This window comes from Astatotilapia calliptera, chromosome 3, assembly GCF_964374335.1.
Source record: "Astatotilapia calliptera chromosome 3, fAstCal68.1, whole genome shotgun sequence".
Lineage (NCBI taxonomy): Eukaryota > Metazoa > Chordata > Actinopteri > Cichliformes > Cichlidae > Astatotilapia > Astatotilapia calliptera.
Genome location: NC_137424.1, coordinates 47411516 through 47435094, shown reverse-complemented (window position 1 = coordinate 47435094; position 23579 = coordinate 47411516). Strand labels below are relative to the sequence as shown.

General features: G+C 37.8%; 1 protein-coding gene across 1 annotated transcript; it reads right to left on the bottom strand.

Moving 5' to 3' along the window:
• Positions 1–9166: 9166 nt before the first annotated feature.
• On the bottom strand, positions 9167–15824 carry LOC113014170 (uncharacterized). The gene is made up of 8 exons (XM_080298465.1): positions 15065–15824; positions 14256–14561; positions 12521–12793; positions 12336–12440; positions 12246–12261; positions 12099–12166; positions 11871–11975; positions 9167–9499 (listed from the first exon to the last, which is right to left on the bottom strand). The coding sequence occupies exons 1-7, from the start codon at positions 15132–15134 to the stop codon at positions 11899–11901; spliced, it is 915 nt and encodes a 304-aa protein (XP_080154591.1). The 5' UTR covers positions 15135–15824; the 3' UTR covers positions 9167–9499; positions 11871–11898.
• Between the last annotated feature and the right edge of the window lie 7755 nt (positions 15825–23579).

Below are 23579 nucleotides of genomic sequence, written 5' to 3'. Positions count from 1 at the left end.
ATGTTTTAAAGTTTGCATACCGCTAAAAAGTTGGGTGAGTGGATTCCAGATTATCATTGTCAACACTTCTGTTCTCCTCAAATTTTACACCTTTTCAACACTAAAACCATATTTTTAATCTCTCTGCCACTGCAGTATAAAACCATTTAATTCAATTCAGGTATGTATATTTTTATTACATTAAATTTAAAGAGTGAAATGGTAGTATTTCTAAAGTTATTTATTGATATTTATATTATGAAAAGCAGGTTTTCGACATTTTAGGTCTTTCAAGTTTTTAGGTAAAATAAGCACACACAAAACAAAAGCAAACAACAAGAACACAAAGCTGGCAAACCCACCCGATTGACCAAAATCAACTCAAAATACTCCCACACACACAACAGAACCTCTCTTCCTCCGTATCTCTGAATAGAATGATCAGTGGTTTGCTGTCTCTCACCATCAAAACACTCCACAAATCCCACAAATGATACACTCCCTTATAAACCATTGAATCAGGTACTAAAGCAGTTAGGTTCTAAATAAAGCTTTGGACATCACTGATCACGTGACTCTGGCCAAATGAGTCAAGCCTTGACACTGTGCTTCTGAAGCAGTGGGTTGGTTTCTTTTGGTCACATGCGCTGGAGCGTCAGCTTTAAGCGGGCCATCACTAACAGGAAGAAACCTCTGGCAAAACTAGGCTCAGGGAGGGGCGCCCATCTGCTGCGACCGGTTGGGGTGAGAAGGAGGAGAGGATAGAAGACATGCTGTGGAAGAGAGACAGAGATTAATAACAGATATGATTCAATGCAGAGAGGTCCATTGACACATGATGAGTGAGAAAGGTGACTGAAAAGGAAAAACTCAATGCATCATGAGAATCCCGCGGCAGTCTACGTCTATTGCAGCATAACTAACCCTAACTATATGCTTTAGCAAAATGTTTTAAGCCTAATCTTGAAAGTAGAGATAGTGTCTGTCTCCTGAATCCAAACTGGAAGCTGGTTCCACAGAAGAGGGGCCTGAAAACTGAAGGCTCTCCCTCCCATTCTACTTTTAAATACTCTAGGAACAACAAGTAGGCCTGCAGAGCGAGAGCGAAGTGCTCTAATAGGGTGATATGGTACTACAAGGTCATTGAGATAAGATGGGGCCTGATTATTTAAGACCTTGTATGTGAGGAGCAGGATTTTGAATTCAATTCTGGATTTAACAGGAAGCCAATGAAGGGAAGCCAAAACAGGAGAAATATGCTCTCTCTTTCTAGTCCCTGTCAGTACTCTTGCTGCAGCATTTTGGATTAGCTGAAGGCTTTTCAGTGAGTTTTTTTGGACATCCTGATAATAATGAATTACAGTAGTCCAGGCTGGAAGTAATAAATGCATGAACTAGTTTTTCAGCGTCACTCTGAGACAGGATATTTCTAATTTTAGAGATGTTGTGTAAGTGGAAGAAAGTAGTCCTACATATTTGTTTAATATGTGCGTTGAAGGACATGTCCTGGTCAAAAATGACTCCAAGGTTCCTCACAGCGTTACTGGAGGCCAAGGTAATGCCATCCAGAGTAAGAATCTGGTTAGATATCATATTTCCAAGCTTTTCAGGGCCGAGTACAATAACCTCAGTTTTATCTGAATTAGAAGCAGAAAGTTAGCGGCCATCCAGGTCTTTATGTCTTTAAGACATTCCTGCAATTTAACTAATAGTGTGTGTTATCTGGCTTTATGGATAGATAGAGCTGGGTGTCATCTGCATAGCAGTGAAAATGTATGCTATGTCTTCTAATGATGCTGCCTAAGGGAAGCATGTATAATGTAAACAGAATTGGTCCTAGCACTGAACCCTGTGGAACTCCATAATTAACCTCAGTGTGTGAAGAGGACTCTCCATTTACATGTACAAATTGGAGTCTATTAGATAGATATGATACAAACCACTGCAGTGCAGTACCTGTAATACCTACAGCATGTTCTAATCGCTCTAATAGGATATTATGGTCGACAGTATCGAATGCTGCACTAAGGTCTAGCAGGACAAGCACAGAGATGAGTCCACTGTCAGAGGCCATATGAAGATCATTTGTAACCTTCACTAAAGCTGTTTCTGTGCTGTGATGAGCTCTGAAACCTGACTGTAACTCTTCAAATAAACCATTCCTCTGCAGATGATCTGTTAGCTGTTTGACAACTACTCTTTCAAGGATGTTTGATATGAAAGGAAGGTTGGAGATTGGCCTATAACATGGGTCGGCAACCCTGGGCACGTGTGCCACAGCTGGCACGCAAAGAGTTAACTGTTGGCACGACCGAGATAGCCGCCGCTCCGAGTGTCAGGTGAACTAAACTTCAGGTAAGAAGTTATGACCTGCAATCTATCTGGGTCAGATATAAACCAAGTTTAGGTGGAGTTTATTTTCATTGTGCTGACTTTTTACAGTCAGTTACAATAACTCGTACTGCGTACTAGCTAGCATGACAGAGTTTCTATACAGCTGGGTGGGTGCTATGATGTTACTGATAGTGAACTTTATTTAATTCATAAGGTTAGCTAGTAGAGTTGCCAACCATCCCGTAAAAAACAGAATCGTTCCGCATTCAGAGAAATTATTACGCGTTTCGTACTGAGCTGAAAAGGAACACAGTTTGTCCTGTACTTCAGCTAGAATGAAAAAGACACAAAGCTGGAGTTATTCTGTCTTTTCACTGTCAGCTGCTTCTTTTTCTCTCTCTCTCTCTCCCTCCTGTTGCTACTTCAATCACGATCTGATCAATGATCAGCTGATCGGTATTTCTGTCGCAAGCCCCTCTCTCCCTTGTCTATCGCCCACTTTGCGCCAGACAGAGGAAACCAGCGGTCGCGCTAAACAGATACACAGATAAACAGATACATCGGTAGACTCGAGACAGAATTCACAATGTGTTTTCAGGATGTTCAGGTGTATGGACCAATGTTTTCTTTTCTGATCAAACCAGAAATCTTTAATGAGCAGCTGGATTTGTCTCGCATTAATTGGCTGAGTTAATGCCAGTTAATGCAACATCGAAATACAGCTGATTGAAATAAATACCTCGGCTCTGTGGGGGTCAAAGTTTGCAGAACTACGAACGCAGCTGGAATCCACAGCTGTGCGTGTTCGTGGAGCTTGAATTTTCACCTGCTGGACATCACTACCTGACAAGTTTAACTGTCTTCAGAACATTGCAGAGGCCTTATTGACAGTATTTGGCTCTACATATCTGTGTGAGCAGATTTTCTCTCACACAAAGAGTGTCCTCAGGTAGCCGTCTGAATGCTGGACACCAGCTCTGGGAGACCAGAGATCACATTAACATGTGTATCTCTGTATTAACAAACATGCCTTATTGGCCCAGTTTATTTTCTTATCATTTTTGTGAGGAGACCATAAATAGCATTTGTATTTTCTGTTGTACAGTTCATTTGCTGTTATGGAGTTCTTGTGATGGATAAAAAGTGGGTTTTTTTTGCTTCAAAATAGCTGATAACTATTCGCTGATAGCTGCCAACATCTGCGAACAAATATAATTCTATAAAGTGATTCTATATAGTGTGTAACTGTTCATGTAGAGCGTCATTACATTTATTGCTAATGCAATCATATGGAACACTGACTTCTGAGGATATTTTAGATGGCACTCATCATCAGAAAGGTTCCCTACCCATGCTGTAAGCTGTATAAGGACTCTGAAGCTGTGGGATTTTGTTTCTCTACAGGACACTGACCTGTCAAGAGAATATTTCTGTGGTAACCTTGTATTGTGTTTAAGAATGCTCTCACTTTCCAGGTGGCTTTATTCTTTTCTTGCTTATCAGAGAAATCAAGGTCATTTGTTAATTTAATGGGCTGCCTAATCTCCAAGAATCTGTCTGACTTGTTGAATTGGCTAAAACCAGGAACCAGTAAATTCAGATCTTAGTTTGACAAGTTATGTGGTGACCAAATATATGCTGAAGAATGTTTCACTTCCAGACTGTTTTCAGTTTTAATGCCAGCTTCAGAAATGTCCATCTCACACTTTAGTGTGTGTGTGTATATATATATATAACATTCTGTAACTGTAACTTCTGTCGGTGCTGTGCTTTTGGAAACCGAATTTCCCAGAGGAACCCACCCGAGGGATTAATAAAGTTCTATCTTATCTTATCTCTTATCTTATCTTAGTGTGCTCTTAGCTTAACTCTTAGCTGCTGTGTGTGTGTGGTCAACTGAAAATGTTCTTATTTCCCCCTCTAGATATAAAAAAATCTGTGCAATTTCAGTCATCTTGTGCTCTGTGAGGCCACAACAAATGTGGCATCAATAGAGAGCCCATAATGTTCCCTTGACAGCACAGCAGGAATTATACATTGCATGAATGATGCTTGATGGTAAAGTCTAATTCGTGTGAACTATGGAAACCTACTTCGGAAGAGCATAAAAATATTCACAGATTCTCTTTAACCAAAGCAAATGATCTGTATAGTTTGCAACAAACTCACCAATCAAAAAAAAAATAGCCTAGCATAGCACATAGTAAATAAAGATTTGAATAAGTATAATGAGAAAAAAATCATTTTGGTCCACTTCAAATAAATCATTAATAAAATAATAACAGATTTTCAAATACTAAATAGCAAACAAAATTTGTCATATGTGTATAAATGGTGTGCCAATCTGGTCGGGTTCAGAGCTACAAAATCAGAGCCAACTTATATAAATTCTACTCATGATAGTTTATGGGGGTTACCTACATGCTTATACATAGAAGAAATAAGATTATAGATCATTTTTGAAGGTTAACAGTATTTTACATTTTAAACATCTACTATAGTCTGCACTAGTTTTGTTGACAGTGGATCTTGAACTAAATGAGCAGGCAAACAAAGATTCACATGATAATTCAAACCAGGTTATGTGAAACAGACACAGTCTTTCAAGCTATTTTATACATGAAATATGTTGTTAAATCTTCCATGTATGAGCTGTTTCTAGTTATAATCTTGAATCATCAATAAAGGATTATTTGATACAATCATTTTTAACTTAAGACACCAAAAACAAAAAAACAAAACACAGACATGCAGTACTGCAGCTCCTCTAGTCTGATTTGATGCACTGTATTTGTGATCCACCTGAAATACAGTAAGAATAGTTTAAGTAGGTCACAACTCAATTACTTGAAATCCCAGAGTTACTATTTGTTACTTTTATGGCTCATCATTGTCATGCTGTACCTGGTCCAGGATCTTCAGAGCCTCTACCTGTCTCATAAATACAACGATCACCTGCAAGTTAGCAACAGTTGCGTCATAATAAAGTGCAAATGGTCTAACATTTAATCATTCTTTCTAAACAGTGTTAGACCTGACCATTGGAAAGAGCAAAGTACACATGAGGTTGATTTTCCTCCTGGTTGATTGTTTCAGACTGTGTAACACTGAAATTATCAAAATACATGAATATTCCTGCAATGGAAGTATGTTATTATCAGTAGACCAAAAGTATTTTTGTACATTACAGCTGTTGATTAGCTGCACCAACCTGTTGCATATTTAAAAACATATTTTACCAATGAACATGATACGAGAAGAAGGGCTTTACTTTGCAATAATAAACAGTAATCATAGTTCAGAGTTTCTTACCTGCATGTCTTTTATTGCTATGTCTTTTATAGAGCTGCACTGAATATAATGACAAGTATCAAACATCCACCAGCTGCACCCAGGAAAAGGATCAAGCATTTTTCTGAAAATGATCACACTGTTCTTTAACAGCAGCTCATAATTAAAAAATAAAATAACAACAATGGGAATATCATCAGCATAATATAAATAAATCAGATCCCTTCCACAGTTACTATCACATAGAGCTGGGCGATAGAACGATAACGATATGTATCGCGATATAACTTTTACTCGATAGAGAAATTAAGCTATCGCGATAGACCTCGCCGCTCTTGTCCTCTTAAAAAAAAAAAAAAAAAAAAGGTCAGCCGATCCAAATTAAGTAGCGCAGAGCCAAACCAATCACAGCCGCAGCGTCACGTCGCGTGACTTGTTACGTACAGCACAAGTGCCAAGCCGCACGTGTGTTTGTTTGGGAAGCAGCCAGCGGGTAATGGAGCCAGCGTGTAATGGAGGAAATGAGTGTGCCGACTAGAAAAATCAACCGAGCGTGACCGAAGAGAAAACAGACGATGGTTCCAATGCCGGAGAGATTGTCGAACGGAAGAGCCATAGAAGTTCCGTAGTTTGAAGGTATTTCGGCTATTTCAAGTCTGACAAAAAACAGAGTAGCGTGCACTGTAAATTGTGCCGAAAGCAAGTCTGGAAATACAATAAACTGGTGCATGCGTCACACTGTGCGCCACGTTATTGTTTCGGTGAAATGAATTTCTACAATACTGTTACTGTTAATTCTACTCTCTGCAGTGTTTAAATGCTTACATATACACACAGTTACTGTCCCTCCACACATACGACTCGGTTCTGCTTCTATGCCGCAGCTTTGTTTACTTTTTCCCACCGAGGCTTCTAGACTTCTGATTGGCCAACATTTCTGCACGGTTAGGAATCTAGCGCCACCTGCTGCTTTGGCATGTTCATAGCAGCGTTTTCCTTCATTTCTGCCTTTATGTGTGGACGGGATTATTTTTTAAAACGAAAACCGAAAATCTCCGTTTTCAAAAATACCCGTGTACGTGTGGACGTAGCCTCAGTCTCTGACTGGAAGCGCTAATTCGTCATTCGGTTTTTGTCAGACTAAAGTAACTGTTAAAACTGTTTGAAAAGCTCAGCTATACAACAAGGAGAGATTGAGAATTTCCTTTTAGTTCTCAGTTTATTTGATATTGACAAAAGTTAGTCAATTGTGTCTGTTCTTCTGTAAAACAAACTAAGATTTATTTTTAGAATTAATATTTTGTTTCTAAGTGGAATTGACAATTTAGTCTGTTTAATTTGTTCTATTTTGAAACTTAAATGCTTTAGCGGCTGCCTTTTGTGTAGTTTGCAATATTTGCCTTTATTTATCTGAAAAAGTCTCATGTTCCTTAAGTACATCTACCCTGTTGAACTTATTATGGGAAATAAATATTTAAATAAAAACAAGCTGCTGATTATTTCACATTTTACTTGTGAGCAACGGCACATTTAAATCTTACAAATATAGTTATTTGGCTTATATCGTGATAGATATCGTTATCGCCTGAAATGAAAAAAACATATCGTGATATGAAAAAATCTCATATCGCCCAGCTCTACTATCACATCATTCATGATCACTAATATCATAATTTAAAGAAACATTAAAAGAAAGAAAGAGGGAGTAAATATGCACACTGGGGGATGGGCTGGTTGCCAGAGAGACAGGTCGCCAGTCTGTCGCAGGGCTAACACATAGACACAGGCAACCAATCACACTCATATTCACACCTATGGGAAATTAAAGTTTCCAATTAACCAATCCCCACTTTTATATAATGTATTATATAAAATTAGGCCAATCAACCACGATAAACTTCATTAAATCCTGAGTACTATTAGTACTATTCTGTTGGTCATATTTAGGATAAAATGTGTTCAATAAATTAAAAAAAAATATGAAAATCAAAATGCATAAATAACATACATTAAAGTCAAAGGAGCTTGCAAAGAAAAGCATCTGGACTTCTTTAAGTTGCTTGAAGACGTTTCACCTCTCATCCGAGAAGCTTCTTCAGTTCGTCTGAAGAAGCGTCTTCAAGCAACTTAAAGAAGTCCAGACGCTTTTCTTTGCAAGCTCCTTTGACTACGATGACCTGGATGACTGAGACCCTTCACAGACAACATACATTAAAAAGATCTAACAATTAATTTTACTGTAAAAATAGATAATCAAATAACAGGAACAAAGAAAAACATCTCTGATTATTATATAACTGGCGATGAAAAATGAATATTGGTATTGTTGTAATCTACAGGGTTCATATTTGAGCAAATATAACAACTGGATTTTTCCTCAAGGTGTTTGTAGTGTTTGTATTACTTCCCTTATTTAAAAAAGTGATGGAAAGACAAAAAATGATGTGTAGTGTCAAAAGGATGTCACACTGAATTTCACAAGAACTTATATGCGAGTTGGTATATGTAGGTATATGTGAACACATATACATAATGTCATGGCTGTGTGCAGACAGGCAGAGAGGAAGGAGCCAAAAGGCAGGACTCATGGAGGCGAAAGTAAACTCAGAATAAACTGCTTTATTGCAGGCTGCTGATCGAACAGAAGACTAACTAAACTGGAAAATATAAACTAACAGGCAGGCAAAAACAGGTAACAACGGATGAGAGACAGGAAGGGAACACACCTGGGAGAAATCACAGCTGACGAGACAGGGGAAACATAAACTGTACACACTCACATAAGACAAGGACCTTCAGAAAAAAACAGGAAACTAACAGACACAGAGGACCAGACGAAACGTCATGGACAGACAGAGGGACATACGGGCAGAGAAGACTAAGCACAGGCAAAACCTAAACTAAACATGAGGGCAAGAGAACAAAACCTAACTGAGAAATAATAATAATAATCATCATCATCGGATAGCTAAAGAATCAGAACATAATTATAATGAGCATAATCTGGAAACACACCAAAATACAAGAAACTGAAAAAGCAGGGTCAAAATGACCCAGAACCGTGACACATAATTAGATGTGGTTTATCTGTCCTTTCTCGCGTTGGTGTGATTCTGGGTTTTCTTATGGTTGAACACATTCATGGTAATTATGGTTTTTTGTCTCTTTCCTGAAAACTACATTTTCTATGACAGATATTTCTCTTTCTTTTATTCTTCTCTAAAAATGACCACATTTTTATTCTGAACCAGTTCAAGTCAGTAACTGTTTCAGCCATCTTGACTTTGGGTAATGGTTTTAAAATGTTTCTGAACAAAACCCTGCACGCATGTTTCTGCATGTTTGCCATCATGTAATCTATATGGCTGAATGGATTTCAGCCATTTATCTTCTTGTGGGTGTCTCCTGGTTCATTTTACATTCCCAGATAGCGTGATTAAATAGCATCAGTGTCAATGAATTATCAAGTCTTAAGGAAAAGTGCAGAAATTCTGCACTTCAGATCCAGTTCTGTTGTAACTGGCTTCAGAAAAGTTGAAATAAAACTCAATAAAACAGCATCGTCTGTGCTGTGATAAATCAGTTAATGTATTTATTGAAGAATGTGCTACTGGACTAATAGCAAAAAGTCATTATTTTACACTATTTTTTTTCTTTCAAATACAGATTGGAAAAGTAGTTACACATCACATGTTTAAATTAAAAACAAAACAAAATAACAGTTTCCCGATGATGAATGAATCGCTGTCTGACATGGCTAAATTACCCCCCTCTCCTTCTTTTCCTGCTGTCCATGGCTCCTTTAGAAAAACAGATCGCTGTCATTCATCATCTTCTATGTCCTGCTGTCATGATCCTGCTTTTTGCTTTCTGTGAGTAGTTTTGGCTTCAATATCTGTGAATTAGAAAGAAAATTAAACTAATAAACAAACACGATAAAAGTTAAGAAAATAAGGAAAGTTTTGTCACAGTCTATATTATGGAAAATAATAAAAATAACTCTCCAGGAAAATGAATAGCCTAGCAGAATATGTGCCACACTGTTAAACACTTTATTGTTAAAATGTGGCAGCATTATAAACAGTGTTGGGTGTAACGCATTACTAAGTAACGTGTTACTGTAATTAAATTACTTTTCCACTGAAAAAGTAGCGCAATTAATTACTGTTCATTTTAAGGTATTTTAAATACAGTTACTTACAATGTACTTGTGTTACACTGTAAAATAATTAAACTCACTGAAAATCATTATTTAATTTCAATAATTTGTCTTCTAAACGTAGAAGTAAACTCTGCCGCTTTAACATCGCTGTAGTGCAGGTGCACGTCATTTCGAAGCGAGTGGCTGTTTTATGAAATGGACATATTGCCATCTCTTCACTTTTCTGAAACAAGCAGACAAGAATATTACAGTAATATGTAAAAACTATCGGCCGCTGTTAATAGCACGAGTAATCTACTGAAGCGCCTGACACGAGAGCATAGATGAACACTTCTGAGTGATCCTTGTTCATCATCCATGGATAACACCGCGGCAACTCCTGCCAAGCAGGCAAAACGTGATTTTACTTCAGCAGCACAGAAAGCGTCTGAAGGTGAGCTTAAAAAAATGATTGCAGGCTACATTGTGGAAGAGATGCTACCGCTGCATACTGTAGAGTCTCTGTCTTTAAAAAAAATGTATTTATTATTTAAAGAGTTTAATTTCTAATGTTTGTCCATTCAAGGTTCATAGGGATTTTAAGAAGTATTTAGTTAAATTACTTATTTAGTAATTAAGTTACTTTTCTGACACAGTAATTAGATAAGTAATTTGAATACAATATTGACTAAGTAATTAGTAATTACTAATTAATTGCTTTTTTAAAGTAACTTACCCAACACTGATTATAAATGACACCAAATGACAATCTGATGAGACAGCATGGCATTTTAATTTTTTTATAGGACTGATGTTGAGGAAAATCTTCAGGCAAGACTGCAGTTGTGACACAAGTTTGTATTTATGTATGTTAAATGTAAAACACTGCCAGGGTGTTTTTGTATTTGCTCTTTCATACATATTTGAAAAAAAGGCAATTTGATTGAAAACATTAATGTAGTGCTGGATAGTATTCACAACAGTGAGTGATCTAGAGTTGCATAGATTCAGCAAGATCCTTTCCCCATTTTGCAGACATTTTGCTTTATTTTGATATGACAGCATCACACAGTTGCTGTAGATTTGTTGGCTGCTCATCCAAATTTCCCCTTCAACCACACCACAAAGTAGTCTACTTCACTGAGATCTGGTGACTGTGGATGCTGCTGGAGTACAGCATTTTTTCCCCAGTCTTCTATTGTCCAACTTTCCAAGTGAGATGTAGTCTGAGTTTCCTGTTATCTCACATGAGTCTCATCAGGTGTGGTCTCCTGCTGTTGTAGCACATCTGCTTCAAGGACTGCTGTCTACTAGGTATTTTCTCTTTTCCAGACCACTCCTTTTCAATCCTAGAGATGGCTGTGTGGGAAATGTCTGAAATACCGAGCCCAGCCTGCCTGGCACCAATAACCAAACAACTTCCATTGATCCTTCTTCCTGATGCCCAGTTTGAATTTCAGCAGGAAGATTTGACCATGTCTACATGCCTGAATGCTTTAAACTGCTGACTCATGTTTGGATGATTAGATATTTGCATTAATGAACCATTGAACAAGCCTACTAATTCAACTGCTACTAAATGTATGTAGCATGAATTTAGTGGACTATAGTTTACTGATGCATTTAGTTTTGTGGATACAAGACTGATATGTATTGTATGTATTTATTATAACTAGACCTCTTTTGAGAACATGTTCATGTTTGTTTCAACCGAAAAGCAATTTGATTGCTACCACTGACAGCATGTTACTGACAGAACGCACAAATGCAATGCTGGACAGTAAGTGAGTTGTGACTCGCAAAAGTACAAAAGGTTTTGATGAGGTGTCGGATTTAGATGAAGAATGCATCAACAGATATCTTTAGCAGTGAAGTAAGTGTAGAAACAAAAGCTGTGTGCACAAAAACAATGGGAAAGTCTAATGAATGTGGGGAAATTGCATTACGGATTTGAGAACTCCCTTATTATTGGTGAGAGTGAATTTTCTGATGTCAGACTTGCACCAAAGCAGTTGAGGATGCTAAAGTAACAGCAGTGAAATACTGCAGCACCTCATATCTGACTTAATGTTACTGCATTTTTGATCTACCTGAAATTAAAAACATTTCAAATAAATTGAATTACGTGAAATCCCAGAGTCATTCCGCTACTTTCATGGCTCATCATTGTCATACTTTACTTGGCCCAGCATCTTCAGAGGCCTCATTGTCACATAAACACAACGGTCACCTGAAAGATAATAACAGTGGAGATTCAGTCACAATAATTAGCACTGATAAATGATCTAACATTTAATAATTTTTAACAGTATAATATTACTGATGAAAGCACATAAACAGTGTTAGACCTGACCGTGGGAAAGAGCTGTGTACACATGTTGTTGATTTTCTTCCTGGTTGATTGTTTCAGTATGTGTGAGTCTGAAACAATTAAAATATGTTATTACTACTAGAATAAAAATATTAGTATATATTACTGCAGCTGATGAGTTTCACTCACCTTTTGGGACGTAGACCTGTAGAAAAAGAAATTATTATGAGATTAGGAGATTAAGAGAACATTTTTAATAGTAACAACAAAAGCTCTTACCCTTTGACTTTATGCAGTAAAGCAGAAAGAGCAACAGAACAGTGATCAATGCTCCAGTAAACAGCCCAGCAATGAACATGAGAAGAGAAGAAGAAGAGCTGTCCTCTGAAATCACAAACAGTAATAATAAATTATATAAACAGAGCAGTTACATGTATTCACAACCTCAGTCACTCTCCACATACCTGTTTCTTTTCTGTGTGAATGATCTTTGCTGCACTTCACTGTTTGAAATGCAGACTTCTCACTGACATAATTGGAAACTGTGCAGGTGACACTGGTCTCTCCATCCTGCTCCCTGATGATGTATTGTTGCCTGGGACCAGTTAGTGTTTGGTTTCCCACAATCCACTTGTAGCTGACATCACCAGTTGTGCTGCACTCCAGCAGAACTTTACATGATTCATTTGAGGGAATCCAGGTAGAACTGATTTTTATGTCAGGCTTAGTTATGGGCTCTAATGAGAAAACAGGAGACAGGAAGCGTGTCAGGTCACCTTTGGAATCACAGATGAAAGTAGATGTTTGTGCAGAGTTCAGCAAATGCATTATGTAAATTTAGGCCACTAAACAATAACTAACATCATTAAGTGCAGATGACTATTGTTCACAACTGTGTCATGTCGTCATGCTCGCTGGGTCATGGACTGAGGGTTGTGAGTTTACTTGTGTGATTCCTATTCTTCCTGTGTCACTATTATCTCCTCCGGTCTGTTTATACTTAATTTAATTCCGTTTTACTTATATAGTTGCAAACAACAACAGTCGCCTCAATGTGCTTAATATTGTAGGGTTTTGTAAGTTTTTCTTCTCTGGTTAAATTCTAGGTAAGTCCAGGTATCTTGGTTTTATTATATTTATCGTGTCTGTCTAATGTTTCTGATGTGTCCTCTTTCCACATTTGTTTGCCTTTTTGTGTTTGTGTCCAGTTGGTGTTTCTGTTTCTTCCTATTTTATCTTAGTGTCTGTTCTTCTTCGTGTCTTGTCTCTAGTTCTAATTCCTCTGTTTCGTTATCTATAATTAGCCCTGGATGTACTCCCACGTGTTTCTTTTCCCCTCATTATACTGTGTGTATATATTGCCAATATTAATTTTCTTCCACTTTGCTGTGTGCTTCTCTTGTAAGTACCTGTTTTTCAGGGTATTAGCTCCTGCCTTTAATGAAGTTTATTCTTTAAGTTCCCAGCAGTAAAGCTGCTTGTAAGATTACTTCTTGTCATGAATCGCTGTGCGGCAGGCAGGAGTTGGACCCAAAATGCAGGCACTCAGGCATGAGGTTTAAACACAAAGAACTCAGCTTTATTCGCTGGCAGGAGAAAGTCATACAACGCAAACTAAACCGACAGAGAGACACAGGGAGATCCACACAGCATGAGGGATGACGCGACACTGACTCAGAGAAACACAGGGTTAAAATACACTGGGAAGTAACGAGGGGAATGAGACACAGAAGGAGGGCACAGCTGGGAGAAATCAGGACTGATGAGACAAGCAAAGCAGGACACATTTACATAAGACACGGACCTTCAAAGTAAAACAGGAAGTATCACACAGAGACGCGAACTTGACACAGTGGAGACAGCAACTAAGAAACACAGAGACATAAACCATAAGGCAGAGGACTCTAAGAACAGAGGGGACACAGAGGGGAACTCAAACATGCAGACACAGACTTACACAGAACAGAGGGGACACAGAGAAACATGAAGGGCAAGGGATCGAAACTAGAAACCATAGAATAACTCACACAAGTACAATAATACAAACATCACAAAGAACTAAAAACGCTGGGTCAGGAGACCCAGGACCGTGACACTTCTCTTTTTCTAAAGGAGAAAGACAAGCTCTTAGGCTCACAGGGTTTCTTTTCATTAACAGTAATCAGGAACCTTTTTTAAAAGAAAAACAAAGTCTCTTACCATGAACTTGCAGAGTGATGCTGACCGAAGGCCTTTGCTTGAAAAACACCGCTGAGACAAAAATGAAATCACCAGAATCTTGAAGAGTCAGTTTTCTCACTGTTAAAGTAAAGTCTTCAAGGTTAAGCTGTGACCTGTCCTTAAATGGAGATCCTTTAAGAACACCCACATATTTGTCTGCAATATTTATTCCCCCATATTTCCACATTGCTTCAGTCACACCTAGAGTTGGTAAGCCTGACGAAAACGCCACAGTCTCGCCAACTATTTTGTGAATTACATGTTTTCCACTGGAAGTCTTAACATCTGAAAAACATACAACAAAATGAAAGTTTCAACATGTTAGTGGGTCTAAATTGCCTGAAACTGTATCGTCAAAGTGTGATAATTAACCTAACAACAATCAAATCAGACAAAAAACAAAATGTTTTTACACAATGAGAAGACCATCATACATAAGTGACATTTCTGATATGACTGCCTTGGCACAACAAAAATTTAAGCATAGCAAAAATATTTTTCTGTGGACAAACATGAAATCATAATTTTGTAATTTTCATATAAATAGAAAAGCAAATGAATAAAAATAAATAAATAAAATGTCAGAAGCTGTTTCTCAAGAATTCAAAGAACATGTCTGCTATAGATAATTGTTTTTTTTGTAGCAGTTAGAATAATAATAAATACTTTAGCACAACGATACTCTAAAATGGCAACGCTGCAGCTATCTTCTGAACTCACTTATGTACCAGAGTTCATGAGGCAACAAATACAACACATGCTACAAACATCAGCAGAGGTGTACTTACTATGGAGACAGACCCAGAGCAGCAGCACAATGCTGTGCATGAAGCTACGGTAACGTCGTCCAGCAGCCATCTCTGTGGGGAGAGGAACAACCTCTGTTTCCTCTTTTCATCTGTCAAACTGTGTCTTCACAAGTAACCACAAAAAAAAAACTAAAAATAACTGAGATTGGGGGAGGTTTCAGTCAAAATAGAAGCAGAAGAAGCGGTCATAAGCTAAACATTTAAAGAAGCCCCAGTTTTGCTCTGTCATACAAGACGAATCATCAAGCACTGGCTACAGCTGACATGTTTGTGGTGAATAAAGTCACTTTCACCACAGTCACCACTCTGCATGTACTGTACACAGTGTTGGGGAGTAACGGAATACATGTACCGCCGTTACGTATTTAAAATACAAAATATGAGTAACTGTATTCCGTTACAGTTACCGTTTAAAAAGGTGGTATTCAGAATACAGTTACTTTGTTGAAATAAATGGATTACACTGCGGTACTTTCCTGTTTCATTTTGTCGCGGGTCAGGACTGTTTGGGTTTTGTTTGACAGCTACGTTCTGTTGTTCCAGGTGGCAGCGTTACGGTTGCCATGGTTACAGGACGACGCTCTCTCTCTCTCTCTCTGCGACTGTGTGTTTCCTGGGTGAGAGAGCGCCTTTTCGTTGTTGTTGTTGTTGTGCTAAGCTAACAGGCAGAACGCTACAAGCATAGCTCTAAAGAATGTAGCATCATGGGCAGTGTAGTCCGTGTTGCAGGGAGAATGGACTGCCATACACGTTATGTGTCTGTGAGCGCGAGGAGGGAGAAAAAGGGGAGTGGAAAGGTACAAGTTGTCATCGAGGAAAAACGGGAGCTGGAAGCATGTAAATATAATAATAACCACTGCAGCCAAGAAGAGTGCCTGACGAGCCCAGTTGTAATTAAGCTATTAAGACTCGACTGTACACCGTGTTCGTGTTTTCCTCCGAAAACAATAAGTTCTGTTGGAGCAGCCTTTCAACGCCTCTCTCTGTCTCTCGCAAGAAAAGTTGACCCACACAACAAAGTAAAGCTATTTTTCGGCTACGAGCCGACAGGGACCCCGCCGTATTAGTCAGAGGTCCCTTTACTACAGTTCGGAGTCGCGGACCTTCAGTAACAGTAATAAATCACACAGCAATAGTACATTCATGTTGTTGTAAAAAGCATGATTATATATTAAGTAATCCAAAGTATTCAGAATACGTTACTATCATTGAGTAACGTAACGGAATACGTTACAGAATACATTTTGGGGCATGTATTCTGTATTCTGTAATGGAATACATTTTAAAAGTAACCTTCCCAACACTGACTGTACATGAATACTGAGATGCACAGATGCTGAAAAGAGCAGACCATGATCAGTCCTGTTTTTAAAGGAAATGGTTTTGGTCTAGAGCGATAGACTAGAGTGAAACTTTGTTCAGTGGATTGTCAAATCTGTTTACAGTATCTTCGTGCTGCTTCTTCATAGCTCTATATAGTATATAAATAAAATGTGCACATTTTCTTTTTTCATCTACACTACATTCGAGGAAAAGGATGACTTTGCTGACCTAATGAGCTGACTCCACTAGTCCATGCACTAGTCCAAATCCATTTATTTCACATAACAAACTGACTTTGGAAAAAAAGTCAATTTTACTTGAACAAACAAGCAGCTCAAACACACTGACAACATAAACTAAGATTGTGAATATAGTTAAATGTTCTGGGGTTCTTTAGCTTGGGATTTTTCAGATATTATGAAACTTTTTTTCCCTAAATATGAGGAACTGGAGAGAATGACAGCATTTCTTTCTGCTCATACCATGAACACTCATCATTCAGCAGAATCAGCTGAGCTGTTTGGACGCTCATTCAGGCCTTTCAGGGAAACACATGTCATGAAACCCTGAGACATCACAGCAACATATTTGGTGACATTTCAAAAGAAGTCATGCAATCCTAGTGACGCCATGCTGACCGGCCAAGCTTTAAAGACACAGAGCGAAAGACAGACATTTTTAAGTACACTCCAGATGACAGGAAGTGATACAGCACTGATAACGTATGACTGAACAGTGCATCAAGAAACAGAACAAGTACAGGGCACATTCACAGTCACCCGCCTGCTTGTCCAGGACGTCAACAGTCGCCTGCGTCATTCAGGGCCAGAGAGGGTCTTTGCGGAGATTCGCGGTCACCCCACCGCTTTGTATGAGAGAGACAATGGGCAGGGACTTTTCTGCTCCAGATTACCTGCAGGGAGTTGGTCATTCCTTGAGAAGTGTGCGTTAATGAGCAAAGTAAGTTTGTGATGTGTGAGTATAAGTGATAATAAGATGTTTTTGGGACTGTTCCTGAGTTTAGTGGGGAAATGACTATGTTTCCGTGCAGCTAATGGGTGCTAAACTAAGCTAAGCTAACTCTCCTGTCATGTGGTTGGGTATAACCGTGTACCGTGTTAGTTTTCTCAGTGAGTCTATACGTGAGGCGTGGGTAATATGGCCTATAGTATTAAAGGGGATGTTACTTTATTTCTCACCTGTGTTTATGTTGGTGTATTCTTGAGTTATTGATATGAACACCTTAATAATATAGTATTTTCTTTCTGTTCTTTTCAGCGACCCCCCCCACACACACACACACCTAAACCTGTATACATACCTGTTTCTATGACAATACCACTGTCACTCCCACCTGTGTAAAATCAATACAAGAGTCTGCACTATCCTCGGTGTCTTCACACCACTCAAGGGCCTTGAGTGGTGTGTTCTGGCCGACACTCCGGGGAGTGGTAGCGGCAAATCTGAACTAGCACCTTACAGTCCTCCCAGTCCAAGCTATCTACCCAACAGATACAGTTACAGTCATCAACCTTCACCGACAAGTCAAATATGATCGAACCACCGACCTTCTGATTAGTGGCTGACCTGCTCTGCCACCTGAGCTACAGCCACCCATAATGACAAAACTAAAACTATATATTACATCTATGAAAACGGCATGCCTCTTTTCACCAACGGAAAATATTTCATACAAGATAAAAAGAAAACTATAACAAACAAAATTATTGAGCAGTTTTGACACTATAATATTGTAGTAAATAAAAATGGGACAACATCCTTCTCCCAAAAGTCCAGAAACTGGTCTCCATAGTTCCCAGACATTTATGGACTGTTAATAAAACAAAGCAATATTAGTGGGCACGACTCATGTGGATACAATAGTTCTAACTCATAGTTCCTCTTGCAAATACATATTCCTACAGTAGCATTACTTATACACGTTTACACATTAGATTTGGGGCCATATAGACCACCATAATTTAACATGTTAGCATTGTTATAATATTTATTTTTCACTATTTTAAGAAAAAACATGAAGCTGATTGATAATACAACCATTTTCACAAACTGCACTGGAGAATAATTTTTTTTTAATTTCTTTTTTTTTTCTTAGACATTTTCATCTTGTTGTCTTTCTTCAATAACAAGATTGAAGCTCTATTCTCCCCATCAATGGTCCACCTGAAATGAAATATTTTTAAATTTAATATGTAATGTTTATGTAATAAGGATAAGCAGCAGAAAATGGATGGATGTTTATTTAATTTTTAATATAATGTAATCTATACCTAGTCCAGCATACTCAGGGCCTGATATGGGTTCTTAATCATCACTACAGTCATTACCTACAAGTCAGAATAAAATATATAAACTATAAATATATAAATATATATCACAATAAATACTTTATCTTTCAAAACAACGTTATGATTTCAATTTCATGAGTTGTTTGTAATTATACTCTTAAATCTTAACATTTAATTTGAAATATTTAGTAATGTATTGTTCAATGTATTAAAAAACAGCAAAGCAAAGAAAGCACTACAGCACCAAGAAACTGTCAGTCAGTATCACTGATCACAACTTATCCTCCTGTTCCTCTTCCTCTTACAATCAAAGTTTAGTCTGTTGACACATCATGGAAAGAAGATAGACCAATAACCTTCTAATCCTGTGGCATATGTCATACTTTTTGTGCTTTTTTTGTCAGTTAGGGTTTGATAAACATCGTCATGAATTCCCTCTCATTTTGGCAGTTTTGCTGCCACCACGATAAAAATCACACTTCCTGCACTGCTCTTTCTCAGTGTACTTCAAGAGTCAAAAATCTCTATTTTCTGTATTATTTGCTTGCTTATTACACACCAGTTTATCTTTGTGCATAGTGAAATTTCAGTTTTTACAAATGATGCCAAATTGCAAAACACTTAGCTGTGTCTCTAATAAAACCTCTGTAACTTTGCTCTGCTTCACTTCAGCAGAATTGGGGAATTTTCATATGTTGTTTCATGGTTTTCTTCCATTGTTGATCTACGGCAGAATATTTTTAAGGCGGTACTATAAAAAGCCAGGTGAGGAAAATCTCCCTTATATTTTTCTGTGTTTTAACCTCAATGACTTTGACATGAAGGCATCTGCTGTGATACTTACACCTCTGATGAAGTCTCACAAGTGTCAGCTTTGCTTTTATAGCCTACATAGATATAAAAATAAGGATATGTACTTATAAATGATCATAATTATAGTATTTCTGAGTCAAAACGGAATTGAATCAAATCGAGACCTTGTGAATCAGAATTGAATCAGCAATAGAAGTCAGTGACGATACCCAGCCCTACATCCCTTAAAAGGAATTTGTAGAATTTCCTGTAAATTGTGGGTGGACAGTGGCCACCTGATTTCCTTTCCATAGCAAACAGATGCATTAAATTCCACATATCACGTGTACGCATCCGAAGTCACAGCACATTCTTTCACACATAACGGTAAAACTATGGTGGAAATTAAAGGCCATGTGACCAGGGTAACTAAAACAAGTAGACAATATATAAGAACATGTCAACCATCAAAGTATGAATAATTTTTAGCACAAGGTTAATATTTAACAGATTTATTCAACTGAAGGCTATTTCCAGGTTTATGTGCTACAACTTCAAAATCCTGTTTGTCACTTAATTTGATCAGATGATTTGAGAGGCTCACTGTTGAGGAAGGTTGTTCTGATATGAAAGCATTAGAAAGACATTTTGTGCTTTGTAACTACTTCGTACATTTTGAAAAATAATTCTAAGTTTCACTGTTAGGCGATGAAGGAAGGCAAGAATAGCAGTGCTGCACAATTGCTGTTGGCTATTAATGCTATTACACACTATGTGTCACATATTACTGCCAAAGGACATCCTACGTACTACCTGAAGCATCAGAACATTCTCAAAGAGCTATGCAACCTTTATTTTTACATGTCAGAATCTTTTTTTGACTCTGTTTCTTGACAAAATCTTAAATCTAATTGATGTTTTTGCATTTAGTTGATAGTTCAACTAAAATAAAAATGTTATCCACATATATGCAAAAGCTTTTACAGATCAACAGTTTCATACTATACCTGGTTTAGCATCTCCAGAGCAGAACTCCAGTAAACAGCCCAACAATGACAGTGACAGGGGAAGAAGAGCTGGACTCTGTAATCATAAATAGTAATAATATATTAAATAAAGATAAAACCCTAATTCCATGTTTATCACTGTGTAGCATCCCCTCTTCTTTTAACAACAGTCCAATAACATCTGGGAACTGAGGAGACCAGCGACTGCACCTTTTGCCTGTGTGGGAGCATATGTTGCTCTAAAACTTGTACTTTACGTTAAACATAACAATGTTATTGAACTGTTCACAAATTAGCTAAATTAGGTGAGCTGAAACGGGGTGAGATGGAGGAAGGTGATTGGCTGTCGTCACCCCTAAAGGGAGCAGCCAAAAGAAAAGGAAGAAGTTGCAATGCTCCTCCAGTTTTTCTTTAGTGTCACTCACTCTTCCAGCCTTTTGTTAAACTAATATTTCTAATAAAATATTAACATCTCTCAATTGAATCTTTTGACATGCTTCTATGTTCTGTTATTAAGAATATGATAATAAACCCATATAGAATATGGGTTTATTAATTTTTCAAACTGCCTAATTTGTTTTAACTTAAGTTTTAAACAGGATCCCGAGTTTCTTGGAATTGCAGTTGCTTATTACGTCTCATCTTACGTCTGGTACGGGAACTGCTCTGCCTCGGACCGGAAGGCGTTGCAGAGGGTCGTGAAAACTGCCCAGCGCATCGCCGGAGCACCACTTCCTGCCATAAAAGACATCTACAGGAAGCGGTGTCTGAAAAGGGCTGGGAAAATCATCAGAGACCCCAGTCACCCATCACATGGACTCTTCACCCTCCTGCCCTCTGGGAGGCACCACAGGAGCCTCCGGACTAAGACCACCAGGTACCGGAACAGCTTCTTCCCCACAGCTGTCAGACTCCTGAACTCTGCCTCCTGACATCTGACCCACGTTAACTCATGGACTGAACATACACACACCCACAATGGACAACTGTACCCTCAAACACACAATAATAACATGGACTGAACCACCACTCACAACCACCAGCACTTTATATAGCCTCTGTAGGAATTATATCTCACTTATCATAACTGCACTACTGTATAGCTCTGTGTAAATAATCATTCTGTACATATGATAATTTTTAACCCTACAACTGTTTACAACTTGCACAGTTCCCATTTCTGTATAGCTGCATATCTCAGATTTCTGTAAAGTTATTTATTTCATATTCTGTATAGTTTTTCATATTTATATCCTGTTCATAGCTTGTACTCACTACAGCCTGTACATACCTATAGTTATAGAATACTTCACACCGTGTACATTATAACATTCCATAATAGACCCATTTCTGTAATATACTCACATATCTATATTATTGCTAATATTTATTGTAATATATCTATATCACTAAAACACTTCTGGATGGATGCAAACTGCATTTCGTTGACCTGTACCTGTGCATGTGCAATGACAATAAAGTTTAATTCTATTCTATTCTAATTCTATCTATCATTGTCAGTTCTGATCACTAAAAATATGATTAAAAGTGAAAAAAAAAGATGCAAGGATTCAAAACTATAATCATGCTGCACATACCATTATCTTTGCTGCACGTCATGGTTTCAAATGCAGACTTCTCACTGACATGATTGGAAACTGTGCATGTGAAAGGGGTTTCTCCATCCTCCTTCTTTATAATGTGATGCAGCCTGGTTGAGCTACACTCTAGCAGAACAATGCAAAATTTGTTTGAAGCCTTCTGGGTGAAATTTAGGATTTCCATAAGAGGCTGCTTAGTTATGGGCTCTAAGATAGGAAGAGCAAGAGGACAAGAGTTTAACAGTCAGGTCAAGTTTAGTAAATAAAAAGAACACACAATATTTTGAAAAATAACATTTATTTGCAATAAGCAGTCAAGAGGTCAAAGATCAAAATATAAAATATCACATTAATACCTTTTTAATCTGTGTATTATATCAGGGTATATTTATAAAATTAATGAGGATTTACAGAAAACACAAGCCAACCTCCTAAGCTTGTAGGTTATCATTTATTGATCACTCACTTAATGTTATCAGGATGTTTGTTTAATGACCTTACCCTGTGTCTTACCCTGAACTTGCAGTGTGACCCTCACTCTGCAAGCATAGACACCAGTAGTTTTCCCTCACTGTCGTGTCCTCGTGTGACGGATTGTTTTCATCTTCATCTAAACTAAGCACTGGTTGACTATTTTCATTCTCTCTCTCGGATTGCTCTGGTTCAAACTGGAAAGGTTGAACAAAAGCCATTTCCAGTGCTCTGCTAACTGTGAACTCGATGCGGTGCAACCGTGTGACGTCACTACCCAGAGTGCATTGAGAAGTAAATAACAATGGCGACCTACTGGTAAATCAGTTTTATATAAAATGCGCTTAAAAGGAAAACATATGTCATATTTTAATACCACATATATGTTTTTGAAAGTACAGTGCATATTTTAGTGCAAACCTGTCTTAACAGCCGGTGTTCCCTTTAAAGTAAAATCTTTAGGGTTCAGCTCTGATCTGTCCTTAAATGGAGAATGTTTAGAAACGCCCTCATCTTTCTCTGCCACTGTTATTCTTCCATATTCTTCCAGTTGGTAAGCCTGACGAAAGCTCCACAGTCTCGCCAACTTTTTTTTATGAATGATGTGTTTTCCACTGGAAGCCTCCACATCTTAAAAATTCAGAATAATAGATACAACAAATACAAAAAACCCTCCCTTTATGAACGTTTGTTGCTAAATTAATTTTTAACACAGCATGCTAATGGCTTAACCTTTACCTTCAGTTCAGTTCAAATTTAGGTCAAACACGCCAAATTTTATTATTTTTGGCCTGAAATTTTCTCAAAGAGACTCAAAATACAGAAACATGTTTTTATTAATTAAGTATAATTTTTTGTACTGTTGCACAGGTGCTACAAAGTTTGCATACTGAGGCTGTTTTGGTCCAATCTGAGAAATATCATCTGAGATAGATTTTGTATTTATCAGTGTGGATCATGTGGATCATATCAAGGAAAACCTTCAGAGAAT

Coding starts and splice junctions, on each gene's coding strand:
- LOC113014170 (XM_080298465.1), bottom strand. CDS start 15,134: ATGGCTGCTGGACGACGTTACCGTAGCTTCATGCACAGCATTGTGCTG. Junction 14,562..15,064: donor GCTCTGGGTCTGTCTCCATA/GTAAGTACACCT, acceptor TATGTTTTTCAG/ATGTTAAGACTTCCAGTGGA. Junction 11,976..12,098: donor GTACACAGCTCTTTCCCACG/GTCAGGTCTAAC, acceptor ATTATCTTTCAG/GTGACCGTTGTGTTTATGTG.